This window comes from Melanostigma gelatinosum (assembly GCF_949748355.1).
Source record: "Melanostigma gelatinosum genome assembly, chromosome: 16".
Lineage (NCBI taxonomy): Eukaryota > Metazoa > Chordata > Actinopteri > Perciformes > Zoarcidae > Melanostigma > Melanostigma gelatinosum.
The window spans coordinates 19,356,288-19,384,180 of NC_136649.1; the positions used below are offsets into that span (position 1 = coordinate 19,356,288).

General features: G+C 41.6%; 2 protein-coding genes across 2 annotated transcripts in view; both read right to left on the reverse strand.

Annotated features, from left to right (window-relative positions):
* Positions 1 to 2,149: 2,149 nt before the first annotated feature.
* Positions 2,150 to 17,204, reverse strand: dcaf5 (ddb1 and cul4 associated factor 5). Its single transcript, XM_079286351.1, has 9 exons — positions 16,815 to 17,204; positions 14,851 to 14,994; positions 14,264 to 14,300; positions 14,022 to 14,161; positions 12,216 to 12,345; positions 10,831 to 11,044; positions 7,656 to 7,722; positions 6,670 to 6,797; positions 2,150 to 4,386 (listed from the first exon to the last, which is right to left on the reverse strand). The coding sequence occupies exons 1-9, from the start codon at positions 17,020 to 17,022 to the stop codon at positions 3,103 to 3,105; spliced, it is 2,352 nt and encodes a 783-aa protein (XP_079142477.1). The 5' UTR covers positions 17,023 to 17,204; the 3' UTR covers positions 2,150 to 3,102.
* Positions 17,205 to 20,488: 3,284 nt separating this feature from the next.
* pacs2 (phosphofurin acidic cluster sorting protein 2) overlaps positions 20,489 to 27,893 on the reverse strand; it is a 44,315-nt gene continuing 36,910 nt past the window's right edge. The window contains exons 17-25 of the mRNA XM_079286163.1: positions 27,680 to 27,790; positions 27,362 to 27,470; positions 26,697 to 26,729; positions 22,862 to 22,904; positions 22,659 to 22,701; positions 22,383 to 22,518; positions 21,878 to 22,098; positions 21,436 to 21,549; positions 20,489 to 21,007 (exon numbers count right to left, since the gene is read on the reverse strand). Of these exons, the coding sequence (XP_079142289.1) occupies positions 20,889 to 21,007; positions 21,436 to 21,549; positions 21,878 to 22,098; positions 22,383 to 22,518; positions 22,659 to 22,701; positions 22,862 to 22,904; positions 26,697 to 26,729; positions 27,362 to 27,470; positions 27,680 to 27,790 (929 nt within the window). The 3' untranslated portion in view covers positions 20,489 to 20,888. The remainder of the gene's footprint in view (positions 21,008 to 21,435; positions 21,550 to 21,877; positions 22,099 to 22,382; positions 22,519 to 22,658; positions 22,702 to 22,861; positions 22,905 to 26,696; positions 26,730 to 27,361; positions 27,471 to 27,679; positions 27,791 to 27,893) is intronic.

The window sequence follows — 27,893 nt, forward strand, 5'->3', positions numbered from 1 at the left end:
TCTTAAAAATGGCCTCAAGTGATGTCACTTGAGTCAGCATGGCTTGGCGCTGAAAACTACAAGTTTAAAGGCATTATGGGTAATGTAGGCGCTGGGTTTTGAAGATATCTATGGTTCTGCTGGATTCATTTTGATACATCTTTTAACTGTCCATTGTGAGTTTGCCATATAGGAGTTATAGGCGTGCAATGCTACATTTACTTTTGAAGTATGTCTATGCAACAAAAGATATTCATGACTAAATATGCACAAAAAGTTCAATTTTGGAATTGAAAATTCATTGCAACTGCTACAACTGCCGTCACATTTTCATTAAATACCGCTAAATCGTGATTGGTGCAGGTAAAAAACATGTTATCACCTTTTTTCAAACCGAGCCCCAACCACCACAAACTAAACTGTGAAAAGAAAGGTCAGAAACACAAAAATCTCTAAAGAACTCCTGTAACGTAGGCAGAAAATAGTGCGTGTGTGTAGGTTCACAACACTCACAGTAAGAAGCCGATTGATAAATGGGGTTTTTCGGGGCCTTTAAGAAACTGAAAAAAGTTAAGAGTCTCCTCCCAAACCAATATGGTGCATTTGACTAAACCCACTAAACCCACGCTCCCTCTGGTGGAGGTCCTCAAGGTCTGTGGCTGTGCTGGGCCCCTCCCAGTTGTGAATGTGACCTACAAAAGAGTTGCTGCAAAAAGAGCACACAGAAGCAGTTAACCTTCCCTGAATAAATAAAGATTAAAAAGCCCACTGTAAGTTCACTAATGGCTTCTCTCCTAATGTAACCAGCGTGCTTTAGCATTGTGGTTAATAGCAGTAAAATATACTTCATTATTTTAAGGAATATGTAAAAACAACTCATTAGAGTTTTGATTGATGTCACAGCTGTGACACACTCACTCTTGCACACCTCTGCATGTGTAGCCTGTAATCAGTCATTAAACCATATGCAGCCCGGCAGGCACACTTACAGTCTAAATGTAAACAAGCCCAAAGCAGACAATATCGCGATTTGAATACTTGTCCCAGGGGAAGCATGGGGGTTAAATGAAGGGTGTCTACTTCCTGCAGATAAGTGACGGCCACACAGAGAAGTTCCAAGGAGCAGAGGAAATTCTTTTAACAAGCGAGCAGAACAAACAACTCAATAACCCTCAACTGCATGTTTGCCTGCCCTCAGATTACCACTGCACCGCCAGCTCGTGAGGCCGTGTTGCCATGTGGTGTTTTCTTTCTTTGTAATCTTTTTTCCGACAGCCACCGGTGTGCCCTCTGGTAGTCGGCCCTCTGGTAGTCGGCTTTGTCTGGAAGAGTGCCGTCGTTCAGGCCGTAGACGGGACACAACCGGCATCGCCGCTTCCTCGGACAGGAATGACGTCATGTGTTTTAATGGACAGTCATTACACTGTTGGGGAATTTGGGTGGGTGTGGCCAGATAATCTGATGAACAGTATACTCGTCCATATATGGTTATTCACCTGATGAGGTCAACATCCTGTCTTTTAGTATTTTAGGAATACTTATTTATTTTGGTGTACTTTTATTTTTAAAATGTACTTTCCTGACAAATCGTGGTATTTAAAGTAAAGAAATCCCAAAAGTCCCAAAAGTCCCACCGACATCATGTTCGCTCTAATATTTCTATGAACACAAATACTTGCATAGTATTTAATTAGCTGATTACAGTATGTTATTAGATGCCATGCATTTAAAATGGCTTTATGATTTTTTACTACTTTTGGCTTCTTTTAAGAGAGCAAAATAAATAAATAAATAAATAAAGGATTCGTAATGTCGCCACCAGAGGTTTTCAAACAGCATTTAAACAAATATGTTGCTGGATGATATTTACAGGATATAAAATATAGTATTTAAAATACAATTGATCAGTTGAAAATGTTCTTTTGTCATCCGATGTATGCATGTCTAAAATCTTGGCTACGTCCCGGGTGGACACGATTGTAAAATTCACTGTTGCTGGCCATTACTGAAAACTATTTGGACTCATTTTTCCGATATTTTTGTATCAGCTTCAGAAGTCGTCAAGTGCAAGACGTCTTGTGAAAATTATCTTTGAACATAAACCACAGAGAAGAACTACTTGTGATGTCTGAATCGTCATTTTATTTCTCAGCGATGTTTGTGTGGCAGACTGATAATAACTTGTGTAACTATTCTTTTAATGAAAGCAAAGACAGCTTTTTGTTCAGCCGATAAATTGCTCGAGGTCACGGCCGGCCGAACGCATTTCTTTCGCAGGAGAATTGAAGCCCAGTTGCCATGGCAACTCTGTCCGAAGTAGGTAGTGAAGTACCCAAAAACCTGCGGCAAAATAACTCGTTTCAGACACACAGAAATAGTCAATATTTTCACCAGTCAAAACTCTACTGTGAATGAGCGAAGCCTTAGGAAGAACTTGTGCCGTTGTTGCTGGAGAACAAATTATTCTTTAATTGCAAGAAAACAAAATCGAGCGCAGGCTCGTAGCGGTGCCCGGATAACGAGACACTGAACGCATCATTTCAATGCACAGCTTAAACAAACGGTAAGATTTCACAGTCAATTCTTCAGACACCCTTAAGCAGTCTCAGTCTAAAATCACTTAAAAATAAAAAAATAAGCCAATCAGATCAGAGTGAAACCGTCAAAATGAGAACGCTGCAGAGCTTTCGTCCTCCAGAAGAGCTTTTTTGTTGGTGTTGTTGTTATAGTTGGAGGAGCTCGGAATCCTAAGTGGAGCTTTCTGCAACCAGAGCGCGAGAAAGAAACACCAACGCTGCATGAAAACATGTTTCACTTAAACCACCGTTGTTATCAACAATATTTAGCTTGCGTTTTATATTTCCATCTGTTATCGTCATCTTTGGTTTGACCAAAAGAGTGATGACATTGTCCCGATTCATGTGTTCGGAAACAAAAAACTGATCACACTTTCAGTTCCTTCAGTCTTCTTGCTCATAATCGGCACAAGTTCATATGACATGTCACATGACTACAAGACGCAAAAATGAAAAGGCTGAGTTGTAAAAACCCATAAAAAACCCCACTTCCTAAATGTATGTCTGTTAACAAATGATTTCTTTCTGGGATGAGAAAGCAGTCTCATTATGTTTTTAACTTCTTTTCTGAGGGGGAGGAGCCTGACTCGCCCTCCTCTGATCCCACATGAGTCCGTTTCAGGCCCTTTTCTCTCTGCGGCCTGGTGTCTTCGGGTGTGCCGCCAGCCTCTTCCTCCGAGTCGGAGGACACGTGGAGGTTCTCTCTCACGTAGGGTGCTACAGTCCGGTGACGCCCGTTGACTCCGGGGCTGTGTCGGTTCGGAGAGTTACTGTCTAAAGCCACCGAGCTGCTACAAGCCTCGCCGCTATCGGAGCTGGCAGCAATCTCTTCAGTCCTGTGTCCATCCAGGGACCCATGAGACCCAGCTGGACGTCTTTCCAGCTCAGTCCTCTCAGTCCTGTCACTCCCTTCCTCATTCTCTTGGCTGTCGGGGGACATGACCGGGCTCAGACACACAAAGTCAGAAGGGCTGAGACATTTCTCCTCGTCTCCGACGGGCTTGAGGGAGTTTTGTACCTCGCCTGACGAAGAGGAAGACAGGTCATCGATTGATATCGATGGGTAACTGCAGGAGTCCATGGCTGAAAACAGAGTATGTACAGAGTCGGGTCGATCCCTGGCTCTGGAGACGACGTGCATGCGCCGTCGCCTGACGACGTTGCGCCGCCTCACTGCGCTGCGCCGCTCCTCGTCGCCGCTGCTGGAGCTGGAGGTGGACGTGGAGGAGCTGGAGGCTCCGGCAGGAAGTGAAGGAGAGGAGGCGGGGCTGGACAGCGTGGAGTTGTCCCTGGGGCTCGGGGAGCGAGGCCGCGGCATGGGGTCGAGCCAAAACTCACTGGAGTCCGAGTCCTCGTTCACGAAGAAGCCCGACTGGTGCCGCTGAAGCCTGCTTCGTCTCCTCGGCCGCTCCTCCACCTCTGCTCCTGCTTGCCCTTCTCCTCCTGAGGCATCAGGTCCAGCCAGAGAGGAGGACGACGAGTTATCAGAGTCGCTGTGATGACTAGCAGCAGGCACGACGGCGGGAGGTGTCGGCGCGGGCCTCGTGGTGCGACGTCCCCGAGCGTGGAGCTGCATGATGGCCTCCTCGCTCAGGTCGCTGTCGGAGTCGGAGCTCCAGCCCTCGATCTCTCGACGCACCAGCGAGTCAAAGAAAGCCATCATGCGCGGGTCCTCCTGGATGGACTGGCTGACGTAGTCGTGGGACAGGCCGCTGCCGCTGTTGAGCACCAGGCTGATGTACTCCTCATGGGTGTAGAGGCTGCGGGACTTGTCCTCCACCCGGCCCTCCAGGTCACCGAGACTCTCTGGCTGCTGGTAGGGACTCCACATCTGAGACGGACGGAGAAAGAGAAAATCGGGACGAATGAAGTTACAACGACAGAGGGAGAAGATGGAGACAAAGAGAGAAAAAAAGACAGATTTAGAATTGGACGGATGAAAAACGGACGGAGGAGGAGTGAAGAGGAGGAGCCCAGGTCAGTTTGACAGATTCTCCGTTGTTGATATCCTCTTATTACAGAACACCTGGACCTGTATCACCTTTCACTCTGTAGAATGTACTAAACAGAGTGATTGTGTTACTGTACAGACAAAGAAGGAGCTGAATCTTTCTTACCCTTCTACAAATGCCTGTGTGCAGTTTCACCTTCTACTCCGAGGATATTTAGAATGTTACAATTATGTAAATGAGGTAAGAAACTGCATTTTCAGATAACATTAACCTCACAAAAGGTCTCAGTCGGAGGATTACATTAAGACGAATAAGAGAGCATTCAAGACACGTAGACTTAGAATTCAACTATAATTAAAGATGGTAAATCCAGTAGCTTGCTGACAAATGTAACTAAATATATTTGCATAAACATAAACCACAATCAACGAGACAGGACGACGATACCCGCATGACACAACTTGCGAGGTGTGTCGAGTCATTAATCATGTTATCTGAATGCAGAAACAACTACTGGAGGCGTTTATTTGACATTTTGTAACAGCCTCATGAATCAGCCTCTTGTCTTCTGTTGTTAAGACGGAGACAAGCAGAAGTCATCAACTTCATCACAACGCGCAGAAACTTCTTTCCTGTTTTGTAATTATTCTTTTTGCAATAAAGATATAGCTTTGTGATAAAAACCTTGTAAAAGCTTATACATGTATACATTATGAATTTTAATATTGTGCTATTCCTGGTAGTAAAGGATAACAGCTGTTCTGAAATGTTTTTCTTGTCAATGAAGTCAACAGATTAAATTGCCTTTTTTTATTTTAAACTACAAAATAAAAGTTGCAGCCTCGTTAATGTCGAGCTTCGGCAACAATAACTTGATTTACTTATAATTCGATCCAGGCGACCACGTCTTCAGGAACCCTGGCAGCAGATCACACTCTGGTCTGGTTTCTGTGGAACCATTCATTTCTTTCCGTGACCCAGTTTCTGAACACTGCCCAACGTCATCCGTTACAGACGACAGTCAATAATAGGGGGAAATCCATCGTTTTTCATTGCTCGCTCCAGCTCAGACAGTGACTGTGTCACTGGAGATCAATGTCTCACTTAAGGGCACGTCCAACCGAGGACAAAGACTCAAATATATTCTGTCCACTAACGGAACTATTCCTCCAACCACTGCATCACCCTGACGCTGCGGTGGATTGAGGTTCAGCGATCATTTTCATATCGTGAATTAAGAAACGTGAATAACATTTAGTAAACAAATGTCTTCTCTATTCAAACAACAGCTTCCTTTTAAAGCGGCAACATCACGAAGCGCTCGGGTTGTTAGTGCTGGTGCACATACATCTGGGTGTCTGGAGCGGCCACAAATTGTAAAATAAGAAAACCCAGTCAGTTGTTTGTGGGCTGCCTCGGTCATAAAACATGTGATTAAACAGGCCATTGAGATTTGGCTCCCCTTCCTATGATCACATGCCGGCTCATTAGAATGTACCGCCCACAGCTCGGGAACTACTTTCCCAAAAAGGTTCGCGGAATTTTTCTCACAAGCCAATCAGAGCAGACTGGGCTTTTTCAGGAGGGGGTCTCAAAGAGCCGTGTGAATACAGGTGTATTCAGACAGACAGTGTGAGAAAAGGAATGTGTTTAACATTAAAGTGTGGACCTGAAGATGAGCATCAGTCTCCTTTAAAAGTTTGTTTCTGTGCTATGTGCGCCAATATCACGGCTTCATGTTCCATGTCACATTATTAAAAGTTGTTGTTTATTTATCATCTTATCTTTAACGTCACAATCCGAAACATATCCATAACGTCAGCTACTCTTTTTTTTGAGTTTTGGTGAGCAAGCATCAGGACAGAACGGAGATGCGGGGTGTTGGAAAAGACACGACAAACACGTTTAAGGATTAAAAATACACTCAGCAGGCCGACACGCTGCTAGAGTCTCGAGATTCTGTTTCATAACACCGTAGTTCTGACGGTAGGTTCGTTCAAATAGGCTTCGGCGTAGGAAAAAAAAAACAATTTACGATCGATATACGATCCAATCACAGAGCCTACAGCGAATAGAAGACGTAACTCTCCGTAACTAACCTTTTATTAAATAGGTCCAAACCGTCTTTCTTAAAAACACAGCAAAGGCATTCCTTCACTAACCTTGATGACTTTCTCCACGCCGGAGGAGCAGATCATGTAGGTGTGAGGGTTGAAGCGGACCTGGTTCACTATGGAGCGGTGACCCTTCAGGATCATGAACGCCCCGTTTACCACTCGACCGAGGCCTCCTTGAAGGAAGCACACCATGTGGGTTAGTTTGATGCGATAGCAGCCGACACAACACATGAGCTCAGAGTCACAGAGATACGAGTCAAGGATTCATTCACACAAACAGCAGCCACGCAGAGGATTATTCAACCTGCTTCAGGGAAACACAGACCGTGAAATACGGCAGTAATGTAATCCCCATAATGTGCTATTAAGTCTGACACCAAATAGGCCCAGTGCACATATTTTCAGTGCGAGTAACTCCACACAGAGCGACAAACGGCCACATTCTTGGATTGTTGAATTTTGGGGATTTTCTTCCCAGAGTAATCAGATTTCAGGCCGATGTGGAGCAAACGCAAGAACCATTTGATGCAGTTTGATACGAGTAAGAACTCATACAGAACTAAGACTACAAAAAAACAAAAGGTTGATATAATACATCCGACAGTTACTCAGACCTGGAAAGTACATTCTGGCCAAATGAGGTGAGGTGAAGCCACCGTCTGGGCTGTGGCTCAACAGAGGCGTCCATCATTCTCCCTGAGATCGGAGGTCAAGCAGCTTTGTTTGGCCTTCGCTGACTGACGCCACTGAAAGCTGTAACCTTGCACCAACGCTTTGTCCTTAAAACAAGCTACTTGTAAGTTTTGTTTACAAACCCTGATTTCCTGATGAACAGTGTGAACTTAAAACAAACCAAAAAACACAAAATAAAACGGAGCATTTAACAGAGAAATGCAACAATCTCACAACGGGAACTAGACGGTTCAGTCGTTGGTCGTGTGGAGACGCAAACATCGAGGTAAGTCACGGCCCACACATCGCAGTACATCCACAGACATGTGTAGTCGGTGCAGACAGAACCAGGAACTCACCTGCTTCTGGGTTCTTTGGGATCCTCCACATATACAGGTTGAAGTCATCTGACCCAGACAAGATGTACTGAGGGGGGAGAACAGAGGGATGTTTCGAGATTTAAGTCTGCTCCATCGCTTATTACAAAACTCGTACACATACACACACACACAAACCCACTGAGAGAGACTAACCCTGGGGGGTCAATATATGGCACAAAACCACCAGATCTTATTGCTTCGTCTCATATTGTGGATCTTGACATGATGTGACGTTCTGACCCGGACACGGCTCCTGCTCCTCGTCTGAACCGTTATTAGACTTTGTAAACAGATGGTTCCACTTAAAGTCGCTTAAGGTATGTTTTGACGGGGGCGGGGGGGTATTCTACATACATAACGTCTTAAAGCGACAGGTAGGGAAGCAAGGACAGAACCTGATAGAAGCACCAGGTGGCTGCAGTGTCTGGCTGTACAAAGCTGTCTTGGCTGATATTACTGCAGTACACTCTGAGAAATAAGGCTTCCAAAAAGGTTCCTCCTGAAAGGCTGAGGTTCCACCCAGAACCATTTGCTTCTGGAGAACCCTTTTTTAAGAGTAAGGGTTCCTTTAAGAACCCTTTTCATCCATAGAACCCTATTTGGATGATAGAGTTCTTCAACGATTTGTGAAAGCATTAAGGCGTTAAACGATCCTCCCAGCCACACCCCCAAAAACTGTGATTGAGAACCCTGATAGTCCCGGTCCTTTAGGAGCCTCATGAGGAACCCTGGGTGGGTTCTAGATGAAACCCTTTGAATATAAAAAGGGTTCTCTGTCAAACCCCCTGGGTGGGTTCTTGTTAGATCCGCTAGAAGGTGGAACGGTTCTGGATGAAGAGGGCTCTCGGTGGAACCATTTCCCCACAGAAGGGTTCTATGTAGAACCTCTCATAGGGGGTTGTGGGTGGAATTAGGGCCGGACAATTGATCTCCAGTATCATATCGATATTGTGATACGAGACTAGATCTCGTCTTAGATTTTGCAGATCATAATATTGCTATATGGCGTAAGTGTTGTGCTTTCCTGATTTTTAATTTACAGTAAAATCATGTAATTTTCCTTTTTTAGCCGTTTGATTATTGTCCTTCACCCCCTTATCATTATATCCTCATTACTGAGGATTATCTATCAAAAACCTCAGTGTAAATATTTTGTGACAGCACCAATGGTCAAGGTATTTCATCAAACACCAAATCTCTAACAATATAATCTATCTTTACGTTACTGTTATAGCCACAGCCTTTGCCCACCACAACAGGTACAGTCAGAGCCGTGTCCACCGCTGTAGAAAGTCTGTTAAGTTGCAGCCAGTGTGTACGGTTACAGTCTGAGCTCCGCCTTTCTTTTCCTAAATACCAGCATTTGGCTGGATGTCGGTTAAACACAGGACTTCAAAAGCATCCACGTACAAATAACCAGGACCAGAATGTTTTCTCCTTTCTTTCCTCCCATTTACACTCATCTCTTTTCTTCTTTCATCAAGCACATTTAAAGTTAATTGGAGTGTCTGTCAAGCCTCATTTTACCATCTGGAGGCACAATGAATTATTTTCATTTGTTTTAAGGCCTTGTCGAGTACTGCTGTACTTCTGACACTGTCAAGTTTTGAATTATTTTTGTGCCTCTTTTGTCTGCCAAGGATTGAAACAAATGTCTTCAATTTCCTTTCTGTAAACATTCGTCTGGTCTCGGTGGGTTTGAACTTTTTCAGGGTCTTAGAATCCTCTCCGTCTTTGTGATGAAAACTCATCCGATTGTTACTCGTATGATCGTAGCTCCGGGGCACACGAGAACACTACACCTGTGTGCTCAGCCTCAGCTTCCCAGAGGACGCGTCAAGCAGGAATGTTACACCCACAACTCCCTCCCTTTTACCGTTCCATTATTTCTGCGTGGTTAGCTGCCACCCTGCGCCTCTGCTTTCACATCGCTCTGAGAAAATCCTCTGCCGTCTGTGGTTCTGGGTCTATACGAGGACGTTTCTGCTGCGAGAGCAACGGTGGGATGAAGCTCTTCGTTTAAAGTTGGTCAAAGCTTTTTATCATGGCCTTTGTCACACATTGTGGTTTTTTGGATTTTAACAGCCACCCACCCCCCCTTTCTTCCTTGTAGTCTGCCTCACATACTGTTGCTTGTATTAAATAACGTTATCGCACACGTCCGGTTTAATGTTGCTTCGCTGAAAAACAATACTTTCAAAGTGTGTTACATTGCTCCTTGATGGATCTGAGATCTGTCTCATTTCCATTCATTCATTTTTTTACACCTCTTTTGAGGATTGAGCCACATTAGCAAGTTGTATTGATTGATTAACATTATCAAATCCCAAATGACCCCAATAACTACACCCCAAAGCTTCATCAGTGCTTACGACAGTAATCTTTGTCAAAAACAGGCTAAACTTCCGAAATATTATCAGTAGAGAAACTTTAAGTCAGACACAATTACATACCTACACATATGAAAGTATTAACTTTAATATTGATTTGTGATTTATATTCTGTTTGGGGCTTTAACATTGCACGTGTCTCGAGTGCTTGAGGGATACTACGTCAGTATTTATTTTTTTAAATAATATATTCTAATTGTAAATGGTTTTACGCCACTTAAAAACACAAGAAATCACCATCTCCGCTCATCACAGATCAATGGTCTTGCTCAAAAGCCTGGCAGCAGGTGGGCAGATTCAAACCAGCAGCCTTCTCGTACAGTCGATTCTGTAACCTTGTAGAGCGGGATCTATGTTTTTTAAGTCTTCCTGAGCTCCACTGACTCTGACAACAATGTTAACATAACAAACATGTCTGCAGAGTGATGTCACGTCTGAGGAGGACTGTTTGCTGACTTCAGGGGCTTCTGGTGTTCCTCCAACACTGAAAAGTCCCAATTTCACAGGAGAAACTAATACAACCTATTTTTATTTCTATTGGTCGCACATGGTTCCAATCTCCTCCTTTGTTTTGATATATAAGACCCTTGAGAGCCACAGTGATCTTATATCATATGCAAGACTTTGCTTTTATGGCTGCACATGAATATAAAATGGAAAATGATAGACATCTCTTCCTGTAAGTAGGGGGATGGTGCGTTTGAACTTTGACTTTATGAACCAAGTTCCTGTCCTCTCTACTAGTAGTCAGTGTGATGACCCACCTGATCTTTGTCCCCGGCGAAGCAGCAGCTCTTCATGGTGCAGGAGTTGAAGTAGCCCTGGTTGTCGAACTGGAAGCTGGGCAGGCGGGAGTGCAGCTCGTAGAGGACGGGCGGCAGGCGGCGACGCAGCGCCAGCAGCTGTGTGCCGGTGCTGTTGAAGCGGACGCTCATGGCGCTCTGCAGGGACATGCTGCCTCCGTAACGGAGCAACGAGCTGAGAGAAGAGGAGGGAACATATTAGAGCTGGTAAGACGTGTCTGCAACAATCCACCTTTATCTTTTATTGTCCAATTAAATCACAAAGCTAGACTTCAGAAGAGACGAGCATCCCAACTCTAATACAGTCGAGTTTGTTATTGTATCCAAAACACCACAAAGGATCGTGAATTGAATTTTTTTATTCTTGGTATTTATTTGATGTTTGAATGTTCATATTTGGAAACGTGTACATTGAGACTTTGTGACTACACATGCTCAGTTAACAAGACAACTCACCTTTCCAGTGGAAGAAAATAATACACTTTCGAACAAAGTAATTCTAAAGTTTGCTTTAAAAACACTTTAACTGGAAGCTATGGTTGAACCTAGTAGTCCAAATAGAAATGCATGCATTCAATAGTTTAACAGTGTAACCCTCCCCTCCCTCTGGTTTGTCCTTGGACTGTCTTACTGTATGTCTGTCATGGAAAATATATTATAAAATCCCAATGAACAAAAGAAAAAGGAAAATTTAGTCGTAAATTGAGGGACTTTCTAAGTAGTAACTGTAAACATGTCCACACTGCAGAGAGGCCGAGCCAACAGTGGAGGAAGAGAAGTGACTCAGTGCTTATTGTACTGGACTGGTAACCAAAACCCAACCACGCCTGAGTATGTGTCAACACACACTCAGCACAAGTGATTTCTCACTTTACTGGTAAAAACATTTGGTTTTTGCAGGGAGACTGTTGTGGAGCTGGCAGAGGACCAGTGGCGATTAGTTTAACGGTGAAACAACAGCGCCCCCTGGTGGACGGGAGCGGGACAAACGTCTTGATCACACAAAGTTAATAACAATGTGCCTGAATTGACAGAAATACATTTTTTTTTTTTTTGCCACTTCCCAAACTACTAAAGTGAAGAGATCTTAAATGTATTTGACTTCACAATTATTTCAGTCTATTTTACTTCATACTAAGTAAATGCTTTCACTGCTTTGTTAACTCTAATGATTATTGTTTTTATTAACTCCTCTGTGCATCATTTCCATTCTTGTAATATTTCTCAGTGATGCTGCAATAAAGGCTAATTTCCCCACAGGGAACCACAGCGTTGAAGCTTCTCTGAATAACCGGGTCAAGAGATAGAAACTTCAGAAGACGGGGGGGGGGAAATAAATGTCTTACCTGCGTGGCTTGCGAATGTCCCATAACCCCACTCCCTCCTTGGAGTTGGCTGTGGCGATGAGCCGGGGCTCCACAGGGTTAAACATCACACTGTGGAAGGCCGAGGGGTAGCTGGCCAGGCAGAACGGCTCTACGGGAAGAGATGAGGGTTTGATGAATTAGGATTATTATCGTTGTTTAGCTACACAAGAAGCACGGGGACTTTGGGGATCCCGTGACCCTTCATCCATCATCCAATGACAGAATTCATGACATTCTTATCAGCCTCAGCTGTGCTGGGCTTTGGTTTTGTGCTAATTAGCAAATGTTAGTATGCAAATGTTAGTTTGCAAACACACCAAACCACGATGATGAACATGATGACCATAACCACCACACATGCCGACTCACAAGTGCAACCTCACAGAGCTGCTGCTAGCATGCACGCTGAGTCTTGTTTATCTTTGTGAGTAACAGGAAAAGCCTGCTGGCACACATGGAATACTGATTACTGCTGAATGTATTATTAGGCCAACTCGGTCACAAGGACAGCTTCAAAAATAGAAGGATGTGGACATCATGCAAGATGATCCACTGCATTTTCTTTAATGTATCAACAGGTCTCACGAAGTCCCATCATGAGGTACTTTGCAGCCTTTTCAGTCCAACAGTGTCCCTTAAATACACCGCGTGGCTGCATATGAAGAGCATATTTACAAGCAGACAACATCGGAGAAGACACGCTTTAGAGCAGCGACTTCATAACAAAAGGTCCGTGGCTCTCTGATGCGGGGTCCACAAAATAATTTGCGATAAATTAGAAAATGATGCTGTATCATTAAAAAGTGCAAATCTACAGATGGGGGCCATTTGCACCAATAACACTATCGTATTGTGTCCATTACTCACACCCACGTTAGCGTTGGGCCAATAGAAACTCTGCTATGATTGTGATTCACAGCAACACGTTCATTGTTTTTAAGATAAAGCACGAACTAAAAGTCAGTTTTAGACTTGGGAAGTTTAAACAGAACATCTGGATTTATTAGAACAATGGCAGTCTTGCTACTGTTCATTTTGCTGAAAGCTTTTATGATCAGTTACTTGAAATGTAGGTTAGAAGTGCTGTCAAGTCGAGTCCAGATGCATTTTGAGTAAAATCATCAGGTGTGTATGTGGCGTTAACATTCAATAACATTGCAAATATCCCCCTTATGGGAGTAAGAAAGGATTACCTCACGTTATCTTAACATGATTAAAATTTCTGTTATCATTTTGAAACAGGTTAAAAGTATTTAGGTTGGAAAGTTTTAGAAAACAAATAGCAAACCAATGGCATCTAAGGGCACAAATGGTAGTGAGCATAGCTTAATCAGTGTCACGACTACACGGAGGTATTTTCCAACAGAAAAATCTCCCTGTAAGGAGACAAAACCTCTGAGAACCCTTTAGCTGCGTTTGTGTATTTTACCATCACTAGGACCCAGAGACGTCCGTTTTCACGCAATTAAGCTAAATTTACACACTGGTCCGCAGTGTTTTTATCGATGCGGTTCATTTATCCTCAAGTGCAGGAAATTTAGGAGGCTGAGGCAACGCAATGCTTCTATACAACCACATTCTGAATCCATTGTAAGCCTCACACAATGGCAGCACATACTTTCAGACGATGAGAAATCATATCCAAGGAGCTGTCGGACTCATCTTTTGCAAAGGGCTTTAATTCTACATGCCTGGCAGCCTTAAGCATAAACGTGAAACACAGCGTCACTTTATAAAATGATTATTATTGAGCTTCACAGGAACACACACGCCTCCTCCACTTACCTGTACTCGGCGGCTCGCGGGTGTCCCAGATCAGAACGCGTCCGTCGTCGGAGGAGCTGGCGAACACGTTGTCGTTGACCGGACTGACAGACAGACTGTACACGGCGTCGATGTGCAGGAACACGTTCAGAGTCTCCCTCCTGTGGGGACGACAATCATCCAAATGTTCATTGTGTTGAGAGTGTAAACACAACATGTTTTGATGCTGCAGTAATGGGTATGATCTGTCGTATTTTACTCACCTCTCCACATCGTGAAGAATCACCTGCTCATCGTTTCCTGCAAAACAATAAAACAGATTGTGGATTACAAAGTGAAGGTGCACAGGGGAAGAAAAATGCTCTATTGAGATACAGAACTAGTTTAAATGCTGTTGGTTAATTATCTGTCAACTAAATAGTCAGATCCCATTATTATGTTCTTTCCTTTTGAACTATTTGCATGGCCGATTGACAGTGAGCGGCATTCACCACATGACTCCAACACAGAATAACTTCTCAATTCAAGCATGTATTAAAATTTAGATTTTCATAATGAACAATATTAATGTGCAATAAAGTATCTACAACATTTCTGCAAGAACTTAAATGCACATAAAAGTAGCCATTTTACGTTTTTTCCTGATAGAATCTTTTCTGATGATCCCATTTTTATTGATATGTATTTTGTTTTACATTTTTTTAACGAATGTAACACCCTGAGTGCGTCACAGTTTTCTCTTTTTATATCAGATCTACCTTTTACCTACAAGTGACAAAAACACCTGCTCAAAGGACGAGGATGAGGAATAAACCGTGTTGTTGTGCAAGTTGTATTTTGTTGCTCTTACCACCAGAGAAGACCTTTTTGTTGGTGCTGTCAAAGGCCAGGCAGAAGATGTTGGACAGGTGCTCGCCCTTCAGTTTCAAAGGCTTGGACCGAGCATGGATGGCTTGTTCCATGTTCCACAGGAGCACCCGGCGGTCATCTCCTCCTGAAGACGAGACAGATCGACAACACCGACTTACAAACATGCCAAATATAGTCTAGATGTAAATACAGTAGGGATGTAACAATACGCGTATTCGTATTGAACCGTTCGGTACGAGGTTCACGGTTCGGTACGCAAACCTTTATTTAACCAGGTCGTCCCATTGAGATTAAAAATCTCTTTTGAAAGGGAGACTTGGCCAAGACAGCCAGCAACACAAGAAACATATAGTTAGACAGAAAAACACAGAACAAGACAAGTTAAAAGAAATTAAAAGTTATAATACTAGTATAATATAATAATAGTAATAGTATAACAATACTAGTGCATTTGGAAAATGCAGAAGCTTAAATTGTGGGAAACATTATGTTTTCGGTGGAGCCACTATTCTCAAACTGGCAACCCACATGACGTAACGGACAGCGTGCTCTCTGACACGCCCACCACCAAAGAAAAACGTTCTACCCCAGTCGGGCACTTTTGCGCTGTGAGACACGCTACAGTTCACTCAGGTTTAGTTCCATCATTGTTCATAACTAAAATGATGATGGAGAAGATGTAAGGAACAATACTACATAACATTAAGGAGCAGTTTTTGTTTTTTATGCTTATGTGTTGCTAAGAAGACACCCCAGAAGATGGGTCACTCAGGTATAGTTCCATCATTGTTCAAAGTCAAAGAATAACTTCATGATGTTAGTTGTAATGAATAAATATATTTAAAATCAAGTACATTTCTCTGGCATTTATAGTTTTCTACTGTACCGAAACGTACTGAACCGTGGCTCCACTGTATCGTACCGAACCGAACCGTGAATTTTGTGAACCGTTACACCCCTAAAATATAGTCATCTTCAAACAAAAACTGGAACCACTCTCTTGTTCCAGCTTCTTTAATTTGTTGTGTTTCTCTTATTTAATATGATTATAAACTAACAAGTACAATTTTGAGGAAGTTGTATTTTACTTGAGTATATTTCCATTTATTCTACTTTATCCTGTTATGTAATATTGGCCTGACATTTTGCAAAATGAATAATGTTACGTTTGGATCTTTAAATATACTTGCTAATATTGCTAATACTTAAGTAACATTTTGAGTGCATGATTTTCTGAGTATTTCAACATTGTGAAATGTGCTACTTGTCTTTTAAAACTGCTATAAACTTAATATGTTTTCGGGCTATTTTGTTGAAGAAAACAAGACATTTAAAAGGCATCACCTGGGAAATGATGATGGATAATTCATAGAATAAATGATCGTTGATTCATAAACAATTGCTTAATCTACATTAGTTAGATTAAGCAATTGTAGTCTGCAAATAAGATCTAGTGTATTTATCTTTCAGTCATCAAAGTGTCAGAACTGATGAGATATATCTAAACTGTTTCACCTACCAGGTCAGGGGGGGAAGTGAAATGTATAAAGTTATCTGGAGCTCTAAAAGGTGCAAAGTCAGACAGAAATCGGCAAGCCTCAGGTTGTCATACTAGGCCAGATGATGGTTTTTAATCCTCCCAGGACATAACGTTAAATAGCTTTGTGGTTTGAGGAACTGGCAGCCATGATAAGCCCCATCAGGGGGGGGGGGGGGGGGGGTGTGCACTTGAGCGCCACAGTGATGAGCCCCTGGACTGACATGTGGGACTGGTCCCGTGTCTGCTTTTTTTGACGTTAGCAAGCTAGCAAGAAAGGCTAGGCTAACTTAGCTAGCCTACAGGGGGGTTTCAGCTGACTGCCTGGCTAAGTTAGCCTTAGCATGCTAACACATTATAACAGTCTCAGCCATAAGGAGGGTGGAAAGAGGGATGTGTCAACTTACCGGACACGAGCCATTCCCCGCCGTTGTTGGAGAACTCAATGGCGTTGACACAGCCGAAGTGACCGAGCATGTCCTTCTTGTAGAGGCTGGTGCAGCCGGCCATCCTGCGTCTCTGGAATTCCTCCTTCAAGAGCGGCTGCCCGGTCAGCTCTCTGCGGGACAGAAAGCCCACCGAGGAGCGCATACCGCAGCCCTGCAGCTCCTTCATTGTCACCGTGCAACAACAACAAACAACACAAATGTATACGGCTCTGCTCTTTGTTTTCACCGCTGCACCCTCGACATCTCGTCGTGTTGTTGTCGGGTCGATGTGGCGCACGGCTGTTCTTGCTCTGTGTTTGGGGCTACATTATGGTGGAAACCCCGCAGATGTCGACGTTGTTTTGTACCTCCTCTGTCTTCTCGGCAGTCCCAGTAGCCGCTTCCTGCTCCGGTGGAGGAGCTCTCTCTCTCTCTCTCTCTCTCTCTCTCTGTGTGTGTGTGTCTCTCTCTCTCTGTGTGTGTGTCTCTCTCTCTCTCTCTCTCTCTCTCTCTCTCTGTCACTCACCACCTGCCGAATGACACACAGTAAATACTCACTGGCCTATACCTATTATATGTAAAAGTACTGCATTAAAACATTTACCTAAGTATGTAGTTAAGTATCAGGAAAATTAACTTAAAGTATTAAAAGTTACTATTTTATATAATGTCATTAGATTATTATTACTCATGCATTCATGTAGAAACAGGGTTTTTCTGTTTTTAAACTAGTTTGTACAGGACATCAAACTTAATGGCAAATGCCGTCACAATTACCCCTTAACCCAAAGTGACACATTGTTTGTTTTGTCCAACTAATAGTACAGAAAATATTCAATTAAATAAGAAAATCTGTACAATTGTAAAGCTGGAACCATGTAATGTTTTTGCATGAAAATTGACTAAAACAATTAAACAATAGTTCCCAAATTAATTTACTTTCTGTCAATCAACTTATCGTTTCAGCTTTACTTGTATAAACTAGTTTGGGTAGTTTAATTAATATCATATATAGTATGTTTTAACTTGTATCTACTGAAATCATAGATGTTCAAAGATATTTTGTTTTAGCTTTTAAGCTTTGTGTCTTGAAAGCTGAATTCTTGACCTTATAAACAGTAGTTAAGTCCATTTAGTAGCTGTTCTGTTGATGAAGATCATGAATATGACTGACAGCTCAGGACCTTGTGGTAAATTGTTTTCTCTTTGAGCCTCAGGAAATAACATTGATTTAAAGGACAGCCTACTTTTTTTATTGGTTTTCATGCTTATGTTGCCTTCACTGACCTTTAAATTTACATGTAAATACGGGTGAAAAAAAAGTACATTTTAGTGTGTATCGTCGTTTTATTACTCCAAGTTTTGGGGTTACAGTGGTAGTCTTTAGGGGACTTTGTTTCAACATGCCTTTCTCTGAGACAACATGAAAAAACAGAAACATCTAAAACATTTTAAACAAATGTCAACGCGAATGGGCTGTAGTCGTCTTGTAATTGATTCAAACCCATGTTTGAGAGCCAACTGTGATTTTTCCCTCCCTCCAGTTAACATCATACTGCAAAATCAATCCAGTTTCTAAATATTTTTGTTGTCGTCCGAACACAATCAGCACCATGTTAGCAAAGAACAAATTATTTATGTTGATTTGTCAAAATTAAGCAATTTAGGCACTTATCAAGAAATTGGCAAAGTTATGATAAAACTGCGAATGAAAGAAATTTTACCAGCAAAATACTTTAGTTTTATGCTTAAAAGTCAACAAACGATTGCGCAAAATCTACCGACAGAACATTTTTTTCACACACACACATCATAAATTTACAGAATATCAAACTAAAATCTAAATCCAAGGAGGCCTCACGCTGAGCATAAAGTGATATTACACAGCACTGAGAGGATACAGATGCTTGGTTTGCTTTGCATATAAACTATGCCATGTCACCGCTGTTTGTGCTGTTGTTTAGCTCAGATATAATGGCAGACACAGTGTCTGTCTATGTGCGTCTGTGAACCACAGTCAGCCGTACCTGCAGGTTCCCGAGTAGGTTTAACACACTAGTCTATCATGGACAAACATTTAAAAGTGCTTTACATTAAGGTACCTTCAATACATTCACCTCTACATTATGAAGTCTTCTATAACACCACACAGGTAATGAGTGAGCTGCAGTTGACGAGTTTTCCTTTGGCAAAAGTAATGTTTGCTTTTAGCAAAAGATATGGAGTGTGTCAAAGGAGTGTGGGGCTAGAAGACGAAGAGTTCTTTCTAAAATAAACATTGTAGGGGAAATACAAATCATTTACAGAGGAACCACTCTGTAAAATGTGTAGCATCTTATAAAACAAGCTTCAAGGAACAGTTAAACATTTTGGGTAATAAATATATTACTTTCTTAACGAGAGTTAGATGAGAAGATCTCTGGTAGCTACATGAAGCTACGGCTACCAGACAATTAGCCTAGCTTAGCACAAAGACTGGAAACGGGGGAAAACAGCTAGCCTGGCTCAGTGTAAAACCACACCTCAGTTTTTTTGTATTGGTTGAACAAAGGAGATATCACGTGTTCATTTGTGAGTTTTACAGATACTAGTGGGTGGATTGTTTTGTGATCATAGCTAGGCTAGCTGTTTGTCAGTAGCCAGTTAGCTTAGTTTAGCTGGAAGGTCCACAGTAGGCCAAAAATAATCCACGATCACGATATTACTGCAACATCTACTGAAAATGTAAAAATATCGTAATACTATCAGTCAAATTGATCTTTAACTTTGTTTATTGTGTGTTTTTTCTCTTTTCTGGATACTTAAGAGTATAAGATGACAAATTGTGTTTTGGGGGTTTTGTGCCAGACAATTTTCCTTTAATCCAATCGTAAATCCACAACATGTAGTTTTACACTCAAACAAGACCATTCATGTTTATTAATGAGCTTAAGATGCGCTGATAGGCAGATTTTTACCTTTGGACAGAGCTAGCTCTTTCCCACGGTTTTCAGCCTTTATGCTAAGCTAAGCTAACCGACTGCTGGCTCTGGCCACATATTTACTGTAAAGACATTAGGGTGGTAACAATCTTCTTATCCAACTCTCAGTAAGAAAGCAAAATACCCGAAATGTCAATGTATTCCTTTCTGTCCGGACTACAATCTAAAAGGTAGTTAATTTTGTGCTATTAATACTTTTCTTCACTATTTTCTCATATGTCTCACTTTGGAGCAAAACTGTCAAACCATGAGGAGAAAATAGAGAAGAGAAGGGGTTGAAAATCACGACTGAGAGCAGTGTGTCATCCTCGGTCAGTGCCAGGTAATTATTAAGAATCACATTCACACAGTTTTCAGTCTATTGCACATAAGACTCCTAGTTGATTGCAGAGAGCCAAAGCTCAGGGGCCATTTACTTTTTGCTTCTTCAGGATTAAGACAATGAATTGACAACAGTCTCCCAACTTGAAAATCACAAAATTCTTCATCAACTTTGAGTTGACAATTATATATATACCTATATATATATTGACATATTTACCAATATATGTCTAGATACATATATATGTATAATGAAATATATATATATATATATGTATATATATATATATATATATATATATATATATATATATATATATTCTTGATTAAATGTCCCAGCCAATTGATTAAAAAAGCACCACCTAATTTAAAAAGAAATGATGGTAGAAGGTGAAACCTGGGCACTCATACAAGTATGTTAAAGATTAGAAGTAATAACAAATTATTATGTTATTTGTTTTGTTTTTCTCAAAAGTCTAGAAAACATCAGCAGGATCTTTTTTCTTTTAAAAAGCTGAGTAAAGAAATATTCCCTCGGCAGCTTTGCCTCGAGACATTTTTCCATAAATAAAAATAAAAAAAAGAACACGCAAAAGATTAAATGATTGGACAAATGCAACAGCTGAAAGCAGGAGCTTAAATTAAGACAGCAGAATAGAAGAAGTGTGCGGGGGGTTAAAATCTGTTGGCACGGGGTAAAGGGAAGATGGGGGGGGGGGCTGTCCTCAGTGTTTCAGTCTTTTTGGTGCTGCTAGTAAGGGCCTTTTGTGTGCCCAAAGATCCCGATGGGGAAATGTTTGACGTGTGAGGACCACTGTGCCGCCAGCTGGAAAAACTTGACGTCGTTCCATTCGACGCCGTCAATCAATACTGCAGAGGAAGAGACGCAAAACAAAAGTTACACTTTCATTGCTTCACTTACACTGAACAACCCAGAGTCCCAACTGAATATTATTCCTAATGTTTTTTCATGATTTTTGATTGTTTTTTCATGATTAATCATTTGATTATTTTTTTGCGGCCTATTATGAGCAGTGTCGGTTGTGCATACATTACTTACTTACTTACTTAAATGAAGAAACAATTATTTCATGAAGAGTTGTTGATATATTTTCTGTTAGTTGCCAAACTAAACCAATAGTTTCTAAGTTTTAAGCATGAAGAGCATTTTTACTGGAAAATTATACAAATAAGTACACTTAAAAATACATAATATGCAGGTACTGAGATCAGTCTGAGGATGTCTGTGCTGTAGAGAGGAGGAGGACATGTCGGGACGGGGCAGGGGGTCGGTTTACCTCTCAGCATGGTCTGCTGTTGCTTGGCAGTGCAGATGAGCCGGCTGATGCCCTCGATCACTTGACTCTTCGACTCCACCTCCTTGTCTTTGCTCTTTTTTGGCAGGAACATGACTGGCAGAAGGGAACGACAGAGATATGCACGCTGTGAGTAAATGAGGGATTCCGAATCTTTCTGGTCTCGGAGGATTCAATTCGGGGGGCATTTTGGTGCAACGTTTGAGGTCGGACGGTGAGAGATTTGATCAGATCGCATGAAGTTCGGTGATATATCCTAAAAATATGATTCTTCCACACTTTTCATCCCTGCTGTCAGCTGCTTTAAAACGTAACATAATGTAATTCTGAGGTGAACTATTACTTTACTGCAGTCAGAAAAAAACCGTCCACAGAAACATGCATGCATCCGTCCACCTGGACAACACAGGTGTGTCCAGCTTACCCTTCTTATTCTTCTCCTTGGTCACCACCGTCATGGACATGGTGGGCTGGTGGCTCGGCTCCGTGCCCCCCAGGGGCAGCCGGCTGACCTGCAGCGAGCGGAAATTGCACTTCAGAGTGTTTTTGGAGGAGGAGTCCCGCTTCTCCATGTCCTTCTTCCTCTCTGTTGGAGCCACCCAGTAGTCCACCTGAAGCCCCATCAGCTCCGCCTGACCTACAGAACTACAGACGACAGTCAGGGAGGTGGACATTGTGGAGAATGTCTCTCTTTTTTTAATAGAATAACTCGGGAGAGTTCAAGTAGCTAAATCTGAAAATATAAGAGGTCGATAACACCATCATGCTAGTATCTTCTCTGGTAGAAAAATACAATATCATGACATACTTTTAAGTTTTTACATTATCCATTTACTACACCTGCTTAAACATGTATAAAATAAAGAAACATTTACAGAAAGGTCACATTTCTTTGCTCTATTTTGCTGAAATAGCTCTTGACGTCATACCTGTAAGCACAGAAGCTGGTGGTGACGGAGGGAGAGGAGGGCGGGGTGGGCGACGCCTCTTTGAGAGCCGGTGATACTTGTGGAGGGGTGGAGGAGAGCAGCGAGGAGCCCAGAGGCGCTGCATCGTCAGAGTCTCCTGAGGGAGGAAACACTCAATCATTTACCTCCAAAAAGAAAATACTGTGGAAAGTTTTGTGCAGATTACTTGTTGCACAATTTGAATACTTTGTTCTTTCTTTTGAATGTCAAAAATGTTTCTACAAACTTATTGCTTGCCTGACGTTGCAGACGTTTGCTCCACGAGACCAACTTTCACCATCTGCAGAATTCAAAGCAGAGGCTAAAGGATTATTGCGTGAATTAAAAAAAGACACTGAAAACTTCTAACAGCTGTCACAGTGTCAAACATGATTAATCAGCTGGATGAGGACAGAATCAACACACAGTGAGTATTTAGGGCAAATGAAGAGGCTACTTACCCCAACGAAGGGGATGAATTTCTGACACGAGTCCTCATCCGGGCTGTGGAGAGGCACCAGAGGCCAAAAGAGAGTTCACGTGAAAAGGATGCAAGAAAAGAAGCAATGTGTTGTGAAGAAAAGGAAAGAAATTATGCACATGATGAAACATGTAGTTGAATCAAAGAGGACCGACTCCTACAAGCATTTCCAAATGCTTGTGACAAGTAAAAGATCATTAAAGATGATTCAAAGAAATCTACAGTGAGTAACATTGAGATCTGGCAGTTAGTTTGGTAATGCTTGATTTCCAATGTTTCACATGTGGAAATACTGAAGTCTTCCATTGCACAGAAAGTTTGCAAAGCTACCACAGTCCAAACAGAATCAACAGTGCATGCTGAAGTTGCTGCTGAGCTTTAAACCGCCACTAAAACAGATGTAGTTCCCTCGTTGTAGCAGAGAGCAAAACATGCAAGCTGGTGGCCGATTCGGTGCCTCCAACAAAGCCATCCAGTTATTGCAGACGCAGACTGGATCTACCAAACCAGAAGGGCATTCAAGGGGAAAGCAAGTCCATCGGGGGAACAACTAAACTACAGTCGTAAAGAAGTGGATGAGAAGGAAGAGCATCAACCTAAATCCACCACTTCTCCGGTTCCATGCACTACCTGAGAGCGGTAGTGCATGGCTCCACTTACAAGCCTTCCTGGAACTATTTTTCCTGGCAATGACTGGAAAAATAGCCTGAAGAATGGTTCTATGTTGTTTCTTTTCTAAATGCAAAGACGTTACACGATGTGAAAGGTTGTTGCTCTTGCCTTGAAGAAACCTGCCATCGCCCCCCCAGGGAAGAAACAGACGGACTACAGAGAGAGAAAGAGAGAAGACAGTCTGCAGTGGGTCACAGTTTGCACATCAAGGCCACGTTTGTAAGAAATTTGAGCGTAGAACTGTGTGTATAGTCGTTATAATAAAAGTGTTTAATGATTCATATTTAAGAATTAATAATTAGTCATAATCATGAGTGTTTTGGAAATGCATAATTAAGATAAGCAAAGTCTTATCTATTATATGGAATGTTTATCATAGAGGGATTAAACAATAACTGACAGTCATTGAATGTGTTAAGTGAGCAGGGACAGAAAGACTGAGACAGGCGATACAGAATGCACCTGGGAGTTAGCCAATAGGAATTGGGATAGACGGAAGGGGAGGAGTTTCGAACGGATATGAGGGCGGGATCTAGAAAAGACTTTTTCTGCCTCTGTTAGTGGTCGTTCCCAGGGAACGGATGTGTCCCCTGGGACCAGAGGTCGTTTTTTGCAAATGTGGGTTAAATAGTGTAATATTTCATAGAAGTAGTGTACTTCACTGTAATCGTACTTGCATCAGTGGGATTAAATTCCTTTTAATTGTAAACCAGTTTTGGTAGATTTATTATCGCAGCGTGTCCACTGTGAACAGCAGCGGGACATGCGCTCTGGCCTACCTCGCTGTGGAGCAGACTCAAGTTTCCACACGTTCTGCTTCCCCAAACACAACAACACATCTCTGCTGCAATCGCTTTTTTTCGGCACAGCCAGAGAAAGAGAGAAAGCCAGATGTCTGCCTGGTATGTGGGTGTTAAATGTTCATCTGGCCTTGCAGGGATGGATTATGACGGAACACATGACTTCTGTCTGACTTGTTTGAGCCATATGTTATCTTAAATGTGGGATGTATTGTGAAAAGATGCACATGCACGGCGATCCATGTATGAACAGAACACGTGCACTTTTCAGTTAAAGGACAGAATAACTTGTATTAGTATCTTTTTAATGTTTGTATTGTACATTACTGACTGTAAGTCAACGCTATTATCTTTATTTATTCATTGCATTTGTTTTTAATAAGAGGGGCCTTCCTATGAGGGTGTCCGGGCCCCTTAGCTGTGATCTCAAACTGACAGTCAGTATCTCCTTTAAATCTCTTCTGAAAACTGATCCTTATTTTAACTGAAAATGTGTTGTAATTGTTTTTAATCATCATTCATATCATTTTATCTTTTACATATTGGATTTTAAGTACTTTTTTATTCCTTGTTTTAATGCAAAGCACTTTGTGAAAATGTATTTTCGTGTTGTAAATATTTCCATTTTTACACCTTCGTGGCATGTTTGTATTCTGCAGTTTCTACACACAGTTAGTATTTTGTATAAGCTTTAGCCAAGTCAAAGTAACACTTTATTTTACAGGTCCACCATTTTCTGTCTAATCTCTTTCCTTTAAAGAACTACACGTATGTCATTTGGTAGTAATTATAGGGGCACGAGCAAAGTCTTCTTTTCTGTAACAAAGTACTTTTTTCAGCTGAATATCTGATGTGAAAAACAGCAGTTAGTTCCACCTGCTAAAAATAGACATTGAGCGTACAATTTTGTCATTGAATATATATTTAAAGCTGTTAATATCATTTAAAAACAGGCCCTTTAGCACTGAGGACAGTACAGTTGTTCGTTTGATGGTGATGTTACTACATTGAACCAAACAAGTAACTTAAATGTCGATCCTGATTCAGGTGCGTCATGTGTTAAGTGTTGATCACAATTTGACGTTGTGTGCAGGTTTTCTACTTCTAACTGAACAATAACAGACAGACATGGACGGCCAAGAGCACGATGAGAAGCAGCAGAGAGGAAGAAAGAGAGGGAACACAGAGCTGATGCTTTTGGTCTCTTGCCACTTTATCAGCACATTTTACTCTTCAGTCCTCTGATATATCGTCAATGAAGACTGTTTGGAGGAGTAAGGATTGTCTTTCTTTGATGGTCATTCATGAGAAGAATAATAATCTTCACAACAAGAGCACACAGATGATGGATTGAGACTAGAAACTCATCGTTTGGAAAATGTGCATACAACTTCTGCATGAAGCATTGTGTATGCAGTTCAACATTTTGGGAAAACGCTTATTTTCTCTCTTCCCTGTGCGTTAGATGGAAAGATTGATGATTGATTTTATTCATGGGCTATCATGCCATACCTTTATCATTCTCACTCTCTGTACGGTAAATATGAAGCTACAGCCAGGAGCAGGTTAGCTTAGCATAAAGACTGTAAAAAGAAAAGGGAAACAGCTAGCCTGGCTCTGTCCAAAATCTGCCAAAATGCAGAATCTGGAAAACACGTTTCACACCAGATGACAGTGAAATAGTCAAACACACATATAACTCCCCATAACACTACAAACTGCTTTTATCTCGTGAGTTTTAGACGTTTTTGATACCTTTGGACAGACTCAGGCCAGCTGTTTCCAGTTGTCATACGTAGCTGTTGGCTGCAGCTTCCCAGCAAAATAGATTTAAATCAAATGTCAACACTGATTCTCTAAAAGGGTGGGGATTGACTTTTAGCTGATTTTAATATTTTGAAACGATGTGACACTGATTCACGACAAGAAAACCTTTTTCATGATGTTTTCTTTATTCATACAACATCATATGTTATTGGTGCACCTAACACAATTTCAGAGTGTCTTAGTAGCGATATGACACTGTGTCTAGGCTGAACACATTTATTTTGTTCTAAATAAAAACTTGACCCCGACGCAGTTTTAATTAGTTCAATAAATCCCAAACTGTGTCTGTGTGCTTGTGTTAGTTACAACTGTGAGCTGTGGCCTGGATAGCAGCTCTTATCTGAGACGTTTATGGCTCAAACTGTTGATAGAAAAAACTAAATGAATCATTTTAGACAGCTGTTAAAGTGGCAAGCTCCAAGAAAGGCTGAGAAAAGTTCAAGGGAAAAATAGCTCCAACACACAGAAAGCACATGAATCACCAGGCTACATGAGAAACTCAATCGACCACAATACCTTACTGCAAAATCAAAATGAAAGCTCTTTTTCCTTCAAAGAAAGAAAAGAAAAAAATGTAACAAAAATATCAAAAAAACATGTTATTCACACACACAGTGATGGAAAGACAGTGATGTTTAAAAGACAGACACCGCCACTCCCAAACAAACACAAACTTCACAACATTAATGAAACTTTTACCTCCAGTTTGTTTGTCAAAAGGGGGTTAAAACATATTTAAATGAATGAACAGAATGTCGTGAAAAGAACAGAAAAGTCTAAACGTAAAAATTGCAACAAAATGATATGTTTTTGTTCTGAAAATCCTGCCGATTAATGTATTTTGAAAGCAAGCAAATATGCAGTGATTTGTACATCTTGTCGACTGATGTGATTTTGCCAGAATTTAAAAAGTGTGCAAAAAACATATGAAATGTATTTTGGAAAGCCAGCTGACGTATCACGTGAATTGTTGAAAGAGTTTACAGTTCAACTTGATCCCCTTTTGAAAAACTTGCTGAAAACTCTGCATCAGAAGCATTTCCTGTCAGACGAAACCCCCACACTTCACTAAAAATTCAAGCTTTGTCAGTGTAGCTGACAAAACACCCTTTCAAAGTCCCACTGCTGTACAGCTCAGTGTGAAATGTTCCCAGGTTACTAGATGAGGGATGAAAACATACCTCTTCTGTTTGTAGGTGAGCATGGCCTCCGCGATGGGAAGCTGGTGAGCTCCGTTCGCTCCCACCATGTACTGAGTTACCCTCGACACCACGTCTGGGTTCTGCTGGGCTGCACAGGACGCAGAGGTTCATTAATTCTCTATGGCTGACTGTAAACATGAACAAATACGCCGAAATATTCCTCCGAAAAGGAGGGAGTATTCAGGTGGTTGCAATCTGCAACCTCACCGCTAGATGCCACTAAATCCTCCACACTGCTCCTTTAAGACTTTATAAAAACTGTACAAATTCAAAAAGGTCAGGAAGTGAAGAGCCCACCAATAACCGGAGCTTCTGGCTTGTGAAACAAATCCCTCCAGGCAGCATCTTGGAACAAACTGTTGTATCGATAGTCAATAGTGCCGAGATATTTGGAGACCGGATGTGCACCTAAACCAATCAAACACAAACAGTTGCAGAAGCAGTGTTACATTATTTTGAGAAGCACTAATACTACTAGACAGGTCTTCACCATTATCTTATACATTTTCAG

What these genes read in the sequence shown, in the direction of transcription:
- dcaf5 (XM_079286351.1), bottom strand. Translation starts at nt 17,022, where the DNA reads ATGAAGGAGCTGCAGGGCTGCGGTATGCGCTCCTCGGTGGGCTTTCTG. An exon ending in CAAAAAGGTCTTCTCTGGTG is followed by an intron (nt 14,301 to 14,850) that starts GTAAGAGCAACA and finishes ATTGTTTTGCAG; the next exon opens with GAAACGATGAGCAGGTGATT. An exon ending in GCGTGGAGAAAGTCATCAAG is followed by an intron (nt 4,387 to 6,669) that starts GTTAGTGAAGGA and finishes CGTCCGTCTCAG; the next exon opens with ATGTGGAGTCCCTACCAGCA.